Source organism: Dysidea avara, chromosome 1, assembly GCF_963678975.1.
Source record: "Dysidea avara chromosome 1, odDysAvar1.4, whole genome shotgun sequence".
Classification (NCBI taxonomy): Eukaryota; Metazoa; Porifera; class Demospongiae; order Dictyoceratida; family Dysideidae; genus Dysidea; species Dysidea avara.
Window position 1 is genome coordinate 58,303,967 of NC_089272.1, and position 20,914 is coordinate 58,324,880.

The window sequence follows — 20,914 nt, forward strand, 5'->3', positions numbered from 1 at the left end:
ATCAATGCTTCCGTCACATTACAAAACTACAGGTAAAAATTTGAAGCTAATGGCATATTCCTACTTTGAGTTATAATCTCTCCAAGTCATAAAACTGGATGTGTGTGGAAGCCTGGTTTTGTCAAATTCGGTCACGTTTAAATTGTCTGAATAAACTTAAACAATTTCTGGAAACCTCAGAAACTCCCCCTGGATCCGCCCCTGCACAGTATTCATAATGCAAACAACTTAGCTGTGAAAAATGGTCCAGCCATCAATAGTCAGGCTAGTTTCAAATTAAAGGGTGGTGGCCTTAGTTATCACAAACTAGCTTGTTGGATGATCCTTTGGTCGTTTGCATTATATCTACTGGACCAGACTTAATTCAATGCTATTTCATTAAAAAGGTGTGTAGCATGTAGGTTCTGCAAGAAGACAGCTACCATAGTTTACAAAATCTTATTAGGCAGTAGGTGTGACAACAATATTCACTTAGATTTCACTTAAATTTCACTTTTATTTGAAACTTCACTTATGACTTTTCAAATTCTCTGATTCTTTACTCGAGAGTGATTCACACAAAAACTGCATGAATTACTGTAATAATCCACCATATTTGAAGCAAACTGACAAAGAATGTGGAAGTTGTTACAAGTTTTAGTATGTAAAAAGGAAAAAAATGGATGATAAAAGAAAACAAAGAAAATAAGGCTAACTTTAAAGGCACATTGCAGAGATAATTGGGCAGATACAGCTAAACTTTGGTTCTATGTCAAGGGAGTTTACCTCGTTATAATGGTAGTTTTAAATTTGATTAATAATTATGGTGTATGAAAATGGAATTTTTAGCTACAGTATACAAATCACTTGTCTGTTATGCACCAGCACCTGTCTTCGGTCACATGACACACCATCATGTTTCACGATAAACCCTCTGAAAGGTGCATACTTTTGAATAGATAATAATTACAAAACATACCAATTGTTTTTGAAGTTGGTTCACTGCTTCCTTGACTGTTTATAGCTGCAATAATCACAGTATAAGAAACGTTTGGTTGGTAGACCAAAAAATAGGACAAATAAACCACTTCTTCTCTGACAGCTATAGATATTGATATTCCTTTTGTTATAACAGTCACATTGTAATGTGTAATTTCAGCCACAGAGCAATTGATCTCTGATACCTAAATTATTATTATTGCATGCACAGTATTATATAAGAATAATGCTATTGTGATCTTACTTTCCAGGTGATCTTTATGTCATCATTATCAGTTTGAGTAGTAATATCAAAAACAGATGGAGGAGCTGTGTGGCAAATATATATATGAGTATATGTACGTTTATATGGTACACATGCATGTGCAGTAAATCTTATAAATTTTATAGCATGTATTATTGTGTTTTGTGTTTTGATAGCTGCTGAGAAATACATGAAGCGAATTGGTTTTCCAACATGACTTTCACAACTTTTTGCAACTTGATTAAAGGTGTGCTGTATAGTATGGAATGTATGCATATTCTGAAGCAACCTAGTCAACCAATCAAGACACACGGTAGTGTGTTGTGCGGCCCAAGAAGCCGGCGCACAACACCCGTGAGTATATTGACAGGAAGAAGGAAAACGCAATTTTCGCACCTCTGTAGCTCTGTGCTGCCTTGATGAAACAAGACGATTTTTGCTGTGGACACGCCCTCGAACTTCAGTACTCCACATACCAAATTTGAGCAAAATCGCTTCAAATGTTCCCGAGATATGCGTCTTCAAAAATTGGCTTAGTTTCTTCATTTTTTCTTCTTATTTTTCTTCCTCTTTTCGCACACTTACAAAAACTGCTATAAAACGTGAACACCATATCCGGTTGCCTTGAAATTTTGCACACAGAATGGGGATATAAGCTTAAAGGCACATCTTGGTACCAACTTTGGCTGGAATACGATAAACAGGCAAAGAGTTATTAGCAGTGGCGTATCTAGACTTTCTCTATTAGTAGAGCACAGCTAGGGCACTGTATATGCTGCCCATCTGGGGGGCTGGGGGCATGTCCCTGAGAAAATTTTTTGAATTTCAACAGCTGCAAAAATGGCATCTGAGGCCATTTCACCTACAAAAAACTTGCTTTTAGATTTTGATGAAGTAGTTTATTTAATACTATAAATTAAATTTAACCTGTTCAGATTGTAGCTACAGTAACAGAACAAAACAACACTACACCTACACCTGTATACACATGATAAAACACTACAAGTCTTACAGAGATACGATGATTATAAGCTACAAGAATGTTAGGAAGACACGTCTTTATTCGTTAATCAATTATCACCAACAACAGGCTAGTTAATCATGTGTTCCGTTGGTGAGCGTTAATTAGAATCACCACAGTTATTGGCTTTACAGCTTCATGACAGCTCAGTACTAAGAATTTGGTGAGCAGTGCAATGACCCATATGAAAAGCTGGTAATTGTGAGTTTCATAGTCTTCAGTTTGGTAGGGCACCAGCCAAAGTCAGCAGGGCCTATGCCCTGCAAAGCCCTGCTGTAGATACGCCACTGGTTATTAGCGATTATTCACGAAAAATAACACCAATATGTTGTCACGCCTACAGGGTAAACCACTTATGGAAAGAAGCTGAAAATCGGTGGGTGAATAGGTTAAAGCCACTACAATGAGATTACTTGTTTCTCATCAACCGCTTGCACCAAAATTTTCTTTTGCCCATGCGCACTCATTATTGTACGAGATGGCAGCATGGCTTTTTTGAGTGTTGTGTTACTGGGTTTATCACGTAGAAAAGCACTATTTCCATGAAAAACTGCAGATGTACAGACACCATTTATGAATGTTTTTTTACTTCTGTGTTGATTAGAGAGCTTTCTGGAGCATCAACAACCACCAAGGCATCAACAGTGAGTGCTACAGTGTACATTAGACTATACACTAGCATTGGTACCGTGACCTATGTGCAGGGCCATCATATCTAAGAGACATAGTAGCTTTAGTGTTGCTACTTCTACCACAAGCTTGCATAGCCCCTCCCCCTAATAAGACTGACCAGCCTACATGTGCTAACACCACTGCCATCTGCTGCCGCTGCTGCCGCTGCTGCTGCTACCGCTGCTGTGGCTGCCGCTGCTGCCGCTGCTGCTGCTGCTAAAAACCAGGAAGATACAACGAAAATACCAACAATGTGTAACAATTATGCAATCGAGATTAGCTAATAAAAAACGACTACTTGCCACGTCTACCAGATAAACCGCTTGGGGTAATGCTTTGAAAATAGCTGTACAGATGGAGTTATCATCTTAGAAAGGCTCTTCAATGGTGTAGAAGAATCAGACTTAAAGCCACGTGCCATTTCAGATGCGGTATGCGTGGGTTCACCAGTCATAATAAAATTATTTACAAAAAAACAAGTTACAAACAAGTACATAAAAAATTTGGAATTTTCAACTAGAGTAGGGACCATTGTTGATAGTACATCGATAAAAAGTACCAAAACAAATTGGAGTAGTCCATGATATTAAATCACCGTAAAATAATAAGTGTAATTATATCCCTACTGTGCTCATGATACCATAACGGAAATGCACAGTAGGGATATAACACTTCTTATTGTTTTACGGTGATTTAATGTCAACAGGGGCGGATCCAGGGGGGTTCCAAGGGTTCCATGGAACCCCCCTTTTGAAAAGCCTCTCTCACTCGAGATACTGTAATAGAGCAGTCAAATCGAGATACTCTAATAGAGCAGTCAAGTAGTATTTTCAGGAGCAGTGTAGCAAGCTATATATCTAGTTATAAATAAGGAAGGAAATATGGTTGGTGAGGTGGCAGCTATTGTCAACAGGTGATGACCTTTTTTTTTCTTTGGTCTTCAACTTATACAGTTAGGCTAAAGTTGCAATTTCAAAATGGAACCCCCCTTTTTAAAGTCTGGATCCGCCCCTGGTCAGCTATGTTCAACCATTACACAGCTTTTCGAATCAAGAACTATTCGAAAAGCACCTCTACAATCCACGCATACGAAAAGAAAGGAGTGTCGTGTGCCCCAAGTATATTAATTATCATCTGAAAAGTGAAGTATCCATTACGCTTCGCTGTCGGCTATGTTCAACCCGTTACACAGCAGTACGAATCAAGAACTGTTTGAAAAGCACCTCTGCAATCAAAATAGCCAATATGAAAAATACGGACAATTTCCGTTACAAAGGGAAGCGGTCATGTTCTACCGCCAAATCGACACCTTTCGCTGTCAGCAAAGATGAATTGGACACAAAGGAGGACACTGGTAAGTCCATGAAGAATGTATTGTACGTGCTGCGGTATGCCAAAAGGCACCTGTTGGACCAAAGCGATGTTGAACAGTGAAAAAATCAAGCCCGTAGCCTTAGCTGTTATCGAGTTACGCTTGTTTGAAGGCATCAGTCAGTCAGTCAGTTACTTACTTACTCAGTCAGTAGAAAATTCCATCAAATAATTGTTTAAAAAATTCTGTAGCACCTTGTTGAAAGCGTTTCGGGTCAATCTGAAAGCTTGTTTTGGGCTTAGGTTTACCTAACCAATACTGCCTTATCGTCGTCAGGGAAAATTGAGGCTGGTTTTTGGGTGATACTATTTCGTGGGCCACGCCTACTCCTTTGTGGTCCCAGTTACTATCGTACTGTATGATGTGTACATTTTAAAAGTAATTGGCAGTGTTTCTGTGCAATCCTGTAGCACATAAGCAGTCATATAAGTTGCAGCAAACTTACCAAGTGATAATGAAATCTTGATACTAGTTTGCTTTGTTGTGACTTGATTTCTCTTGTATTTTAGAGCAACTGTGACATAATTATGTTGTGTTGCTGTTTAGATTAGTAAAAGTGAAATGATTATCACTAGTATTGAATAGGAGAAAATTTGAGCAGTGTGGCATAGTAGCATGATAATAAGAAAACAAAAACTGAATGACCATAATAGGCTGGTACCTAGCATACACTGTAGTACATGTATCTTTGTGGACACACCATTTCATCCTTATTGGTTTGTGTATTTTACTCTTGTGCTTGTTGTTCTGTGTATCTTAGTATATACTGTGATTTCTGTGCATTATTGTAAACACATCCTGTCAATGCCAATGGCTAATTATAAAGTGCACGGAAAATAATGGATTCATCATCCTAATTTCCCTGGTAATTTCCCAGAGGTTGAGTCAATTATGATGGGAAGGTTACTCTTAGTTAGCCTGTTGAAGACAGAGTTATAAAGCTGGAATGGATTAGGTACAGTATGTAAATGTACGTAGCTACTTACGTACATTATAGAGTAAGTGCTGTATGTATTGTTGTCAGTTAGTACAAAAGACTTCCAATGATTCACCAATTACAGTATTTGATAGGTCAAGTACAGGTCTTTATATGCTCACAATGTCTCTTAAGGTTACGGGTTAGGTGCTTAATAATAGGTTATTATTTTTCGATGCGCGATAATGGATGGTGCAATATTAGCACGAAACTCGAGCAGGTGTTAGTGAGAAGGTTGTTAACTTCAAAGTGTTGTATAGCCACATAATAATAATGGAGGAATCATACAAAGTGAGTGTTAATAATTTACTGCGGAAGATAGTCAAGCGTAAAATTAAGTCCCCGCAATATGGTTGAACCAACGTTTAGACTATGGTACAGCTCATTTAGAGGGTTACTAAATCACTTAGTCACCTGACATGCTCATTTAGTCACCTAAACATGTTCATTTAGTAACCCGCCCTCAGGCAATTATGTACGTGAAAAATAATTATAACACGAAAGGTGCACTGGAGTACTTGATAATACTGTAATACAATTCTTCTCCGTGTTCTGCGAATAATTCTGGACAAATAGTAGACTAAGTGGCATATCTACTGTAGCTCTAGCCGTTACTCTGGTTACCGGTCAAATAATTATTTTTGTGGGCGCTGTAAGGACTTCAAGAAGAAACCGTTCTGCCGTTCTGCGTTGCTCTTTCACCCCACCCTAATGCTCTGACTATAAAGGTATGTACTTTAAACCATAGTCTAAATAAGTTAGACACCATGACCAACGGGAACTAAGCCATTTAGTAACCCCTCTGGCCCTTAGTAGCGCCCTCGCTGTGCTCGGGACGCTACAGCCTCAGGCCATCGGGGTTACTAAATCGCTTAGTTCCCTTGGTCTTGGTGCCACTATTATACAGCACTACTGCTTAATGTGGTTATTATTCATCAAAAATAGCAGCTGTCAGCCAATTAGTACTAATTTTTTAGGGCAGTATCAATGGGTGGTTATATTATGTAGGTCCTGTCGTGGAGACTTTGTGGGAAAACTGACTAGAGGCTGATTAGTTATCGTATTTTTCAAGGATAATGGCGAATAGTTCTGCTACGGAAATACCGCGAGTCCACTACAGTGCTGTTACAATCGGATAACAACTCAATTCGTTCGTGAGGACCTAGAAATCACTAAGTAATAGCTTATTAATGCTAAATATCACGATGTGGCTTCCCATGAGACCTGGTTTTTGATGAATAGCAATCAACAGTTTCACTGCCTGCATTTCTGTACAAGTGTTTCCCTTGTTGAGTGTATCACCGCTTATGGTATTACTTGTACGTTAATATTCCAAGTAATTTTAGCGAGTTCTTCCAAGCAAAACAGTTAAAACAGAACTATAAACAAAGCGCCTACAAAATTTTTTATCTGGTAACCTGTAACCTTAATAGCAGTGCCTACATACTACACGTGCTGTAGCTAGTTTGATACAATTGACAAATGCAGGTACATGCACTTGCACGCATACACATACTTATTTTGTGCTTGTAAATGTGTTGTTTTGAACATGTAAAATGCAACACACATTTAAGTTGTCACTGGTTTGTACCATAGCTATCCAGATTATTATCTGCACTGATGCAACCAACATTAGATACATTATGCAGTGCAAAGCAATAACTATAGTACTAGACATACGATGTGAGGATGAAGTCTTGATAGTAGTGTTGCTTGATGTGATCTGATCTCTCTTGTATCTGACAGTAACTGTGACATCATATGATGTGTTGCTGTTTAGATTAGTAAAAGTGAAATTACTATCATTAGTATTGAATGTTGTAGCACCACTAGTTGGTGATGATATTGTTACTAATTGTGACACACCTCCACAAACTGGATGAATATGTGTATCCCATGAAATAGATAATGATGTTGTGCAAGTTTCATCTACTACAATATTTCCAATTGACGGTGGACCTGTAACACAGATGAATATATAATGAAACAATGACAATTTCTTACCAACTACTGTCAAAGTGCCTACACTACTCTTTACAATCTGACTCTGGACTGATCCATTTATAACCTGATTCAATCTAAACACACACTGATATGATGATTGATTGAGAGTCTCATCCAATGGACCAATTACTAGTTTACTATTAGGAGAACTAGTTATGTTTGACTGACCAATTTGCCACATAAGTCCATCATGTTTATTATCAACAATATCCTCTCCATCAATAGTGACACTGTCAGTTATACTACCATCACTACTTCTTGTGACAATTATCCAGTCTGGTGTTGTTACAGCAGGGTTGACTCCATCAAACCCACACCTACACTTTGCCATATCATTCATACATACTGTAGTGTCTTGTGGACCATTAGTGATAACAAATCCTGAAATGTGTACAAACTCAAGACTTAGTACTAAAGTTGTATACTGGCCAACTCTGCTAATCTGAGTTGCATTTACAAATGACAGTCATTGTATGACTACGGTAAATTCTTACATTACATTTTGAGATGCAAGTGTACTTTTGCACACTTTGCACGCATATAAAATTTGTATCAAATATTCCAATATTAACAAGTACAAGGAAAATTGGTTTGCATAGCTGAAATAAAAAGCAGTGAAACTAGGGAGCCCACCTACACCTGAAGATATACTAGTAGACATTTAATCCCTGATCCAGCCATGGGTATAGAATTTAATGTCCACTTCAGGTGTAGGCGACCTTCCTTGTTTCACTACTTCTTATTTCTATGATCCCCAATTACTTTTCCTAATTTTATTCTTGTACTTGTTGAAATTGTTTACTTTCTTGTAACATAATAACTGGCGAACCCACACATACTACATTGAATAGTACTAGAAACACCATGAAATAAATTTTGAGTTTAAATGTGTGTCCTATACATTAATAATTATTACTGAAGAGGCCATTACACTTCATATTCAGCTATATATATATGTTCATAGTGTTTCAAACGAAGAACAGTATGAGAAAAGCATCTCTGCAATCAATCCAGTCGCTACAGAAATACAGATGGTACTTGTGATAGCTAGTATTGGGAAGCCATGATGCACCACTGCAAATTGTCACTTTACAAAAAGAGAGGAGCACAAAAATAGGTCCAAGTGCATGCGTTGTGCATACTGTGGCATGCTAAAGGCACAGTACATTAAAATAAATAAATAATAGAGCCATGCTTGTCTGAAGGCATTATTAGTAAGTAAGTAAATAAGTAAGTCAGTCATCAGCCAGAAAATTCCACTAATAAAAACTTTTACATTTTTGTAGCAACTTATTGTAAGCATTTTGGGTTTCACAGAATGCATTTTTGGGCTTAGTTTTACCTAACCAATCCTGCTGAGGCACAGTGAAGGTATTGGTTGATTTGTGGTCAATACGTTTTTGTGAGAACGTGCAAACTCCATGGTCCATAATTATACAGTACTACCATGCACGCTGTGTAATTATTTAAATTAAGAGAAACACATTCTTTGGTATTTAATTTTGTGATTTTCTACACAAATTCAAAATGAATTAATTATATTCAACATGAAAATTAATACATTATAATCAACATGAAAATGTCAATAAGTTAGTTTTGCATGTCAGAAAATTAAATCCATCCCAAAAACATCTTCGCTGTAAAAAAAGGCATGTCCAAGAAACTACCAGTACCTGAAACCCAATATAAAAAAAAAATTAATAATAATAATAATAAAAATCAGCTGAGAAAAGTAACTGGCAATACAACTAACTACAATTACTAAAGTTTTAATCCATGCAACAACATCTTGGCTGTAAAGCAAATGCATGCATGTAAAATTATACATGAAAGTAAAACTAACTGGCAACTGAAATAGCTGATATCAGAAGTGGCCAAGAATGAATGTTCATATACAACTAATTAAAATTTTAAACATTGAACCTTTATCATTCAGCTGTGTTCTATATTCACTCTTGCTACATCCTTAAGTAATTTCTTTTAATTCTATAATTGGCTGGTAATTTGGCCGCCTTTTTTAATAGTCAGTATATAGAACAAAAAAGGCGGCCAGGTACATTTTTACATTAGGTTCCAGATACTGGTGGTTTCTTGGACATGCCTTTTTTACAGCGAAGGTGTTTTTGGGGTGGATAACACTCATGTATGTAAGTGATAGACACTACAAATTGGTAAAAAAGGTAATGTTTAGCTGAGATGATATTTGAAAATGAGCAATTAAAGTTAATACAGAATATTATCTTGGAGAGTCAAAGATGCACCAGTCATCTTGTCTGACAGTGTTATAAAAAGCCATACATACTAATGACTGTTTTGTAACACCGTTTAGAAGTATGACTTTACAGTGTAGTATGACTGTTCTATTAAAGTATAGCTATCTATCTTTACTGCATGTGAAAATTATCCCATACCTTTGCATGGTAAATGCTTCAGACACCTTATGCACAAAAGTAAACTTCTAAGTGCCTAATTAGTTCACAGTTGTTATATACACGGACATATCAAGACACACGGTAGTGTGTCGTACGGCCCAAGAAGCCGGCACGTAACACCTGTGAGTATATAGACAGGAAGAAAAGAAACGCAATTTTCGCACCTACGTAGCTCTGTGCTTCCTTGATGAAACACGACGATTTTTGCTGTGAACATTCCCTCCAACTTCAGCACTCCACATTCCAAATTTGAGCGAAATCGCTTCACGCGTTCCCGAGATATGCGACTTCAAAAATTGGCTTAGTTTCTTCGTTTTTTTTTCTTCTTATTTTCTTCCTCTTGTCGCACACTTACAAAAACTGCTATAAAACGCGAACGCCATATCCGATTGCCTTGCAATTTGGCACACAGAAGAGGGGTATAAAGGCGCATCTCGGTACCACCTTTGGCTGGAATACGATAAACAGGCAAAGAGTTATGAGCGATTGTTCACGAAAAATAACACCAATATGTTGTCACACCTACAGGGTAAACCGCGTATGGGAAGAAGCTGAAAATCGGTGGGTGAATAGGTTAACTATTGAACCTAAAACCTTTTGTGGTTTGAAAGAAATCGAGTTAAAAACCAGGAAGATACAACGAAAATCCAACAGTGTGTAACAATTACGCAATCGCGGTTAGCTAATAAAAAACGACTGCTTGCCACACCTACCAGATAAACCGCTTGGGGGTAATGCTAGAAAATCGTTGTACAGATGGAGTAATCATCTTAGAAAGGCTCATCAATGGTATAGAAGAATCAGACTTAAAGCCACGGAGTTATAACACGAAATCTAACTTGGTGAAGCAAGTACGAGATCGAGATACTCTAATAGAGCAGTCATACTAATAGAGCAGTCACCCTGAAGAGAATTCAAGAGATCAGCTAGAAAAAAGAAACCTGTATAGAGATGAGCTAGAAGAAGTTACCTTGAAGGGAGTTCATGCAACTATGGAAAGAGATAGTTCAGCTAGAAGAAATCACCTTGTAGAGTTCAGCTACAAAGAAACCATCATGTAGAGAGTTCAGCTACAAACAAATCTCCCTGTAGAGAGATCAGCTAGAAGAAGTTACCTTGTAGAGAGTTCAGCTACAAAGAAACTATCATGTAGAGAGTTCAGTTGCAAACAAATCACCTATAGAGTGTTCAGCTATAAACAAATCTCCCTGTAGAGAGATCAGCTAGAAGAAGTTACCTTGTAGAGAGTTCAGCTTCAAACAAATCACCCTGTAGAAAGATCAGCTAGAAGAAGTCATCTTGTAGAGAGTTCAGTTACAAAGAAACCACCATGTAGAGAGCTCAGCTACAAACTAGTGACCTTGTAGAGACATCAGCTAGAAGAAGTTACCTTGTAGAGAGTTCAGCTACAAAGAAACCATTCTGTAAAGAGCTCAGCTGCAAACAAATCACCTGTACAGAATTCAGCTGCAAACAAATCACCCTGTGGAAAGATCAGCTAGAAGAAGTTACCTTGTAGAGAGTTCAGTTACAAAGAAACCACCATGTAGAGAATTCAGCTACAAACTAGTGACCCTGTAAAGACATCAGCTAGAAGAAGCTACCTTGTAGAGAGTTCAGCTACAAAGAAACCATTCTGTAAAGAGCTCAGCTGCAAACAAATCACCTATACAGAATTCAGCTACAAACAAATCACCCTGTAGAGAGATCAGCTAGAAGAAGTTATCTTGTAGATAGTTCAGCTACAAACAAATCACCCTGTAGAGAGATCAGCTAGAAGAAGTTACCTTGTAGAGAGTTCAGCTACAAAGAAACCATCATTTAGAGAGTTCAGCTTCAAACAAATCACCTGTAGAGAGTTCAGCTACAAACAAATCTCCCTGTAGAGAGATCAGCTAGAAGAAGTTACCTTGTAGAGAGTTCAGCTTCAAACAAATCACCCTGTAAAAGATCAGCTAGAAGAAGTCACCTTGTAGAAAGTTCAGTTACAAAGAAACCACCATGTAGAGAGTTCAGCTACAAACTAGTGACCTTGTAGAGACATCAGCTAGAAAAGTTACCTTGTAGAGAGTTCAGCTACAAAGAAACCATTCTGTAAAGAGCTCAGCTGCAAACAAATCACCTGTACAGAATTCAGCTACAAACAAATCACCCTGTAGAAAGATCAGTTAGAAGAAGTTACCTTTTAGAGAGTTCAGCTACAAAGAAACCATTTTGTAAAGAGCTCAGCTACGAACAAATCACCTGTACAGAATTCAGCTATGAACAAATCACCCCGTAGAGAGATCAGCTAGAAGAAGTTACCTTGTAGATAGTTCAGCTACAAACAAATCTCCCTATAGAGAGATCAGAAGAAATTACCTTGTAGAGAGTTCAGCTACAAAGAAACCACCATGTAGAGAGTTCAGCTGCAAAGAAATCACCCTGTATAAAATTCTGCCACAAACAAATTGCCCTGTAGAAAGATCAGTTAGAAGAAGTTACCTTTTAGAGAGTTCAGCTACAAAGAAACCAATCTGTAAAGAGCTCAGCTGCAAATAAATCACCTGTACAGAATTCAGCTACAAACAAATTGCCCTGTAGAAAGATCAGTTAGAAGAAGTTACCTTTTAGAGAGTTCAGCTACAAAGAAACCATTTTGTAAAGAGCTCAGCTACAAACAAATCACCTGTACAGAATTCAGCTACGAACAAATCACCCTGTAGAGAGATCAGCTAGAAGAAGTTACCTTGTAGATAGTTCAGCTACAAACAAATCTCCCTGTAGAGAGATCAGAAGAAATTACCTTGTAGAGAGTTCAGCTACAAAGAAACCACCATGTAGAGAGTTCAGCTGCAAAGAAATCACCCTGTATAAAATTCTGCCACAAACAAATTGCCCTGTAGAAAGATCAGTTAGAAGAAGTTACCTTTTAGAGAGTTCAGCTACAAAGAAACCATTCTGTAAAGAGCTCAGCTGCAAACAAATCACCTGTACAGAATTCAGCTATAAACAAATCACCCTGTAGAGAGATCAGCTAGAAGAAGTTACCTTGTAGATCGCTCAGCTACAAACAATTCACCCTGTAGAGAGAGCATCTAGAAGAAGTCACCTTGTAGAATGTTCAGTTACAAAGAAACCACCATGGAGATTTCTGTAATCAATATATTATGTATTATATATATAATTTGTACATTATTACTGATAAAATATTTAAAGTACATCTACTTCATCTTTTTTTCTTCCTGTGGTAAAGATAAAAAGATAGGTTAAAAAAGTCCCAAAGCCAGCCGGCTTTGGGGTATACAACTACAAAAAGAAATGAAATCTAATCCAAAACAGCCAAGCTGTAAAAAAACGTGTGCGGCCCTCAAAAAGGCTATGCACAAAATTCACCTGAATTGTCAGGTACTGTATGTTCAACAGCCAATTTTGGCAGGTTTTGATAAACCTGCTTTTTGCCAGTTTTGGCAACATTTGGTATCAAGTTTTTGCCAATTGTGGAAAAATTAGGTGTATCCCAGTTGTTGGCAAATTCAGTATTATCCATATTTTGCCAAATGTAGATCCAACATGTTGCCATTTTTGTCAATCTATTGGGTTCCATATTTTGCAGCTATTGGGTTATTGCCAAAGTTGGAACAGCCTTAAAAGCAAAGTCTGGCAATGTAAAGAATTTTATTTTGCCATTGTTGGCAATTTACAAAATGCAACTTCAAAGTAGTGACAACAACAGAATTAATGTAAAAGTTATCGAGCTTCCAAAACTGGCTCTTTTAAGCCCAAATTTGGCAGGACCTTTTTTAGTCAAATTTGGCAATAATTCGTGACCCCCATTATTGCCAACATTGGCATTATGTGGGATCTGAATTATTGCAAAACAATAGAGCAACATATTTTCCTTGGCAAGCTAAGGAGAGTATACACCGTTTTGTCATGGAACCAGTAAGTGCTTCAATTTCTCTCACAAGCATCTTAACAGTTATTCCAAAATTGGAAGGTATCAGGTTTACTTATATAGTGCTGTGTGTAACCATTGATGGTGGGTTTGAGTTTCCATTTTTGGCAAGAAATAAGATGTTTATAATTATATTTTTTATTGCCAAGTTTGACATGCCTACTTCATGCCAATATTGGAATCTTGGAAATTCTAACTTGCCAATTTTGGAAAATCAAACTTGCCAATTTTGGAAATTCAAACTTGCCAATTTTGGAAATTCAAATTTGCCAATTTTGGATATTCAAACTTGCCAATTTTGGAAATTCAAACTTGCCAATTTTGGTAATTACAAACTTACCAACATTGGATATTATGAAACTTGCCAATTTTGGTAATTACAGAACTTGCCCATTTTGGATATTTTATAAACTTACATTTATAATCTTGCCAATTTCGGTAGCTATAAAAGCTTCCAGTTTTGAAACCCCAAACTGAAATTCAATCCCACAATTAAAAAATACTTTTGCAACTATAAAAGGACATGGAATTTATGCCACTTTTGGAAATATCATAGAGCTGCTAGTGATACATTTTTGAAGCAGCTCTAAAAGTTGCCAGTTTTGGCAGCTTATGAAGTTGCCAGTTTTGGCAGCTTATGAAGTTGCCAGTTTTGGCAGCTTATGAAGTTGCCACTTTTGGCAGCTTTTGAAGTTGCCACTTTTGGCAGCTTCTGAAGTTGCCAATTTTGGCAGCTTCTGAAGTTGCCAGTTTTGAAAGGTGCCAATTTTGGCAGCTTTTGAAGTTGCCAGTTTTGGCAGCTTCTGAAGTTGCCAATTTTAGCAGTTTTTGAAGCTTCTGAAGTTGCCAATTTTGGCAGCTTTGAAAGTTGCCAAAAATGGCAAAAAGTAGGTTTATCAAAACCTGCCAACAATGGTTCAGGAACATATCTCGAATTGTCGTTATTAAAATTTTTACCATTAACCTACCATCACAGCCATTTCTTGGCCGCCACCTTGGATTTCACATCTTTTTTCATCATAGCCTTTTTGAAGGCCGCACACTTTTTTTACAGTTTGGCTGTTTTGGATTAGATATATAATATATTTGTCACTATTATCAAGAGTCCTTAATAAGAGTACATTACGGACTCTTAATTGTTATTATATTATATTATAACCATTTTTTGGACTGTGTTCACAGCTTCAGGTTTGGAGTAGCAGAGAAAGGAATGGGGCACTCAATCATCGAGAATTGGGGAGACGGAATAGTATTGCCATAGACAATGCTGGTACTAACCCCTCAAGGGTGTCACAGTGCACTATAGATGCAACCAGTGTATAAGACCCTCGATCATCACCTTTTGAATGAATTTTTATACTTGATGAAGCAATTAAAACTAAAAAGTTGCAGTACTTATACACTTTCCTCAGGGAGCATGTCCCCAGACTCCTTGCCTGTTCAGCAGAATAATAGGATCCAGCCTTACTACCACTTTCACCTTTACTCTGCAGGTGCTCCGGATGTAGCTATCAACAACATTATTATATAGTAGCTGTAGGTAATGCTACTTAATGCCCCTAGGCAGAGCTATAGGGGTGGGCATTTTGCCCTACCATCACAATAGTTCTTCTCGCAGTTCTTTGCCCGGCCTTCATCAACTGCTCTCTAAACATTAGTCTTCTCCCCCAGACCCTTCCTCAAGTGTGCTTAAAAATAACTTATTTAGTTTTATAGCATTGCACAAATCATTCTTGACATCTTATACTATATTAAAGTACACGTACCACATTGTTGAACCGTGGCATACTACCAGAATCCAGCTTGACAACTATCACGTGATGTATTTATGGGAAATCTCATGGAAAGTCCCTGGTCACCTCAAGCAGGCACACATGATGCGCAGTTTTAAATTGCAAATTGTAGTTCCATGTCTTGAGCTCGGTCTTGCTTTTCTAAGCCATGGTACGAATAAAAGTATTCAGTGTATGAGGTATTGTAACTCAATGGTGAGGTGTACTTTTAATAATGAGAAACTCACCCCTCGTGAGAGACTATAATGCTTGAGCAATGCTGAAAGAAAGAAGTAAGAGTCTAGGATACTGAGGTACCAAGTCAATGATATATATGCCAGTATTGGAGGCTAACGAAACGAGGAGTGAAATTTGTGTAAAGTGCCACACACTGATTAACTTTGAGGGTTTTTGGCTTGGTTATTGGACCTGTGCAGAGCTGAAAACTTCTAATGCTACTAAGACTAAGTAGCAGCAAATGCTGGTGTTACCTTATGCCTCATGGCAAGATTGTCAACAAGGTGTACAGAACAACTGCCACCTGCCACTTACATCAGCAGAAGTCCAGGAACTTTGGCTGCAGGTTGATAAAATAACTAATGAATGTAAAGTGTGTAATGTTTGTATGTATTCATTCATACTGCATACTGGTCTAAATGACTGAGTTGATGTACAGTGAAACCTGTCTATTCAGGTCTCTGTGTAGTCTTTTAAATCCCCGAATGTGTCGTTTGTGTAAAAAGTGACAGTTTTTTTAGGTGTATTAGCTACAGTGTTGGGCAAGTTACTTTTAAAAGTAACTAGTTACATAATATTACTTGCACCTGAACTATTTAGTTACAGTTACATATTACCCATAAAATAAAGCAACTATAATAATATTATATTATATTACTTTGTGTCTGCATTCCTAAGCTGTCACATGTGAAACTACCACCTTATCACGTGACATGATTGCGTTGTTGGACAATGTGCAAATCTTGGTTATAAGTAAGAAGCTGGTGAATAAGCTTCATTCAGTAGGCTTTGTTACTTCGTTGTGGCTAGGCATTACTCAGAGGATAATTAACGACATTAGTAACTTCGTTACTTGTAGTAATAATATTATGTAATATTAGACTCGTTACAGTAACTATATTACTTAGGTAACGCGTTACATTTGTAAGTAAAATAACTTGAGTTATAACTTGAGTTATATTACCTGTTTTTGATAGTGTATTTTGTTATATTACTTAGGTACCACAAAGTAATAATATTACATAATGGGTTACTCCCAACGCTGATTAGCTATATGCATTAAATGCTGACCTTTCAGTTTTGACAGGTAATCTGGTCATACATAGCATGTGGTTCACCCGCTAGCAGTAACAGTTGGATATGGTCATGATACATGACATAACTTGTGACCATGCAGGCAGAAACTGAGTGTGATGAATTTCAGGTCAGTTTATATAGAGGAATTGTACTATCTATTGTGTTCTTTTTGTAGTTCTCAGTTATCAAGTATACATGGACTGTAGTGACATATCAAGTGTGTTGTGAATTTCCAGGTCAGTCTACATACTAAGGAATGCAGTTGTTTATTATCTCAGGTATGTTTTCTGAATTTACAGGATCAGGCGTACATACCGTTGTGATGGGATTAAACTTTAATATCCTGGTCAGTTTACATGTGGTGCATAGTGATATTTTCCAGTACCCAGATTTTAGGTATATTGTATTTAATACCGCTTGTAGGTTTTCGTAGGCCATCTGGTTGTAGCAGTTTACCCAGTAGCAGTTGGATGTGGTCTTGTGTAACATGGAACCATACAGGAACTCAGATCAAAAAGAGTGTTGTAAAATCAGGTCAGTTAACATACAGAGGAATTGTGTCGTTGCAATTCTCCTTTATCTGGACACCTATTATCCAGACACCTCTATTATCCAGAAACCTCTATTATCTAGGCACCTCCATTGCCTGCACACCCTAAATAGTCATGTGGCTTGTAGTTTATTGACCATAATGAAGTTTGCATTTGAAAGCTGTTTGATGCTTGTTTATTCTACTAATGATAACTACCACTTGGTTACTAGGTGATAATGTATTTTTACAGCTAGGGGAGTGACCATGAATGCTCTGTAGTGACTTCCATTCTGTACACTAAACTGCACAGCACTAACTGATAGCAATAACATTACTTCGCTTTAGTACAGTTTAGGACATTTCTGATACAGTAGTATGTACCGGACTGCCCGGATAAGAGAGGTTCCATTGTACTCAGATTGTAGGTGCATTGTATTGATGCCTGCTTGTCACTCTGTAGTTAAGTCATGAGGATCCACCAGCCTGGCATGTTAATTTTCTGTACATTCTCTTTTTACTTCAGTGCCTGCTTGTTAGGGGACTGGTCTTTTGTGTCATCAGGTATCAAGCAAGTTTGTTTGGTGCTGGAGGTTAACAAAAGTGATTAGAGATCAACAGCGACACACACTGATTCACTGTGTTGATGCAATAAGTATTTTTGATGTATGTGTAAGCAGTGCCAATTCACTGAGACTCATCAGGTGAAACTTCTAGTAGCTAAAAAAACCAGTGTTATCTCGAAGCAGGATTGTTGACAAGGTGTACAGATCGAATACCAGATAACCGTGGCTCTGTTATCATTTGTGATCTCAGATGTTTCTGGATTATACTGTTGTGGTAGGACCAAAGTAATATTGAGGTCAACAATGAGATTCATCCTGCCTGGTAAGATCTTAGCAGTATTGTTTATGATCTCTTGATTTTCCAGGATGAGGCATACAGTTGTGATGGGAATAAACTAATTCATAGGTTATGTCACTATCGCATTTTGCAGTCGGAATTTTATTGTTAATATCACAAACAATTAATGTGATGTATTTTGTTATGTAACATGTACATTAAGTGACATGCATGATGAAAGCCACAATGGGAGTGGTTAGGGTGGGTAATGCTATGTAGCTAACAAGTTGGTTTGAGCTCTACCAGAACCTTGACAAGCAAGTTGATAAGTCACAAAGGTTAAGCAAGTTTAACACACCATGTGTGGTGTGGCACAAGAATTATGCTTGAAACACCTCTAGTGACTGTATGTTTTTCATTCTTTCACACCTAAGACCATCTGCCAATTATCAACGCTCGCATGAGGCGTGGCACTAAATGGAGTTTAAAAGATTTCTGCTTAAAATGCCTTCCTAGAGAACTTACAGTTCTGCACATTTTCACAACTTGTTTATCAGACAATAGGGCTTGTGTCCACATCGTGTCTTTAGAGGTTTGATCGAAGAAAACATGCGTATGGACAAACTCATGATTAGATAATGTCAGTGCTAGATGGACTGTACAAACACGACTATGTTGACTGGTATAATGTGACGGTAACTGTAACATAATATAGAGAAATAAAGTGAAATATGTGTAAATACGCCTATTTTTATATTTTAGCGAGGTCGCAAGACAACGACGACTCCTAAAGATTTTTTTACATGTACTGCAATGTAAATTCATTGAGAGATGTTGCATAATCATGGGCTAATATTGCAAGACCGTCCCTACATGTAAATAACTCACAGTAATGGCCGCGCATCTTTTAATTGGGCACGCACTTCGTAGTTTCTTGGCCGCGTGCCTCACTACCGTGAGTCTTGATTTATGAGCTTATAATTTCTACTTTCCACATATGCTTAAAATGTTTAATATTATGCTTTAGCTACTGAGATTTGCTAACAACTTTTAATATGTGCTTTTAATATAATGTACCAACCATAGTTTGCTTTTTTCATTGTAAAAATTTAATTTCCTTATGCAAAAAATTATACAAAATTTCTAACAATTTTTTTTGCACAGCAACTGTTGTAGCTACTAAAAATTTCCAAGCATTAACCATGTGGCTTATTACCTCTAGCTAATACTGGTTAGCTTTCAGTTAGGACACAATTAGTATCAAGATTCAAGAACATGGCTAATAGTGCTGTAGCAAACATTGTTGCAAAAGATCAAGATACTCTAATAGAGCAGTCATCTAGGATCAGTATTATTCAACGTACATCATACAAAAATATAACATGAAAATTTTAAACACATAAGTAAAGAAAATTACAGTATAACTAACAAACAATTGTGATAAATAAAGTCATTGTCAATGAAAATTACCTGTTTTCTTAATGTTGATCAATACAAGTAAGAGTTGTACTAACAGTTACTTTTACAACTACTAACTGTACTATAGAGTATGGTGTCCATTTTATCCGATATGCAGTTTCACAAGAAAAGTTTTACATTATGGCATATTCTGTCTACTATGCTAGTATTATGTCTGATATGTCAAGCAACACCTATTATGCTCAAAATTACTGCTTGCTTGCATAATCAGCAGATGCCTGAAAACATTCATGCATGTACTTACCCAATGCTGGACTTGAACTAGCAAATACAGCTAAAGCAATCATCATAATAAATAAAGTAACACAACTGATATCATCCATTGTACCAATAAACCTGCAGAAAATGAAGAATATCATCCTAACTACTACTACTACCTATAGCTACCAGATCTATTAAAGAATACCATGCATGCATCTCAGATTATCTGTAGCTTATGAGTACATGTCTAAAGTATAGCTATGTATTATACTGTAGTATTCCCTGAAATGCTCACAGCTGCATTATGGTTTAAAATAATACTCCAGGACTCCAAAACTACCTGTGAAAATAACAACCATTGATGGTACCTATTAAAGTGGGCCTTGGAAAGGTAATTATAATGGCTTTGCAGGAAATAGACCATTGGTGGCAATGAGACAACTAGGCATTGACATAACATCTAGTTAGTACCGTACTGGGAGGAGTTTAATTTAGGGAGAAATCTACCAATATATAAGACAGCAATAGTAGAGGGCAGATTTTACTGCGTGCTCAGAAGTCATAGGGTTAAACATGATTGCTATGAGGAATGCTAACTTGCTTATAATATGATCAAGCAAGCTGATCAAATTACTTATATTAATTTGATGCTGTGGCAGAATGCAGTTGATAAGCTGCAACTTTTAAAGTTATAGTAGATATTTTTATTTACTATAGCTTAATATGAAGTAGTGGCTTAGCAACTGCATCCACATTTTATTGGATCACATCAGACCATTACATTATTAACCAAGCGGTTACTGAACTGCATCTGTTGGCCATCAATAATATTGTAGATCCACACCAACTATCATTCTGTGGACAGACTAGCAACTCTCTACACTGCAGGGCCACCCACAGGGGGGGGGGGGGGGACTGGGGCATTTTGCCCTAGGCCCCAGCCTGAAAGGGACCCCAGAAGGCCCCATGAAGGGCCCCTTGAATATCTGTTTAGAAGATCGATATACTCTAATAGAGCAGTCAGATCTAAATACTCTAATAGAGCAGTCACAGTATTCTTCAGAGGAGCAGTGTAGCAAGCTTATAGATAAGGAGCTATTGTCATTGTTAGCAGGTCATGAACTTTTTTTTTTTTTTTTT

The 20,914-nt window shown here is 37.3% G+C and overlaps 1 protein-coding gene and 1 long non-coding RNA gene across 2 annotated transcripts in view; one reads left to right on the top strand and one right to left on the bottom strand.

The window, feature by feature from the left end:
- The window catches only part of LOC136237829 (receptor-type tyrosine-protein phosphatase H-like), a 161,474-nt gene that overhangs the window by 84,885 nt on the left and 55,675 nt on the right, over window positions 1-20,914 (bottom strand). Inside the window, exons 2-3 of the mRNA XM_066028049.1 lie at window positions 7,268-7,648; window positions 6,944-7,222 (exon numbers count right to left, since the gene is read on the bottom strand). Coding sequence (XP_065884121.1) covers window positions 6,944-7,222; window positions 7,268-7,648 — 660 coding nt within the window. The remainder of the gene's footprint in view (window positions 1-6,943; window positions 7,223-7,267; window positions 7,649-20,914) is intronic.
- On the top strand, window positions 16,748-17,371 carry LOC136251252 (uncharacterized). Its single transcript, XR_010698985.1, has 4 exons — window positions 16,748-16,849; window positions 16,898-16,958; window positions 17,022-17,068; window positions 17,146-17,371. It is a non-coding gene; the product is annotated as an uncharacterized lncRNA (long non-coding RNA).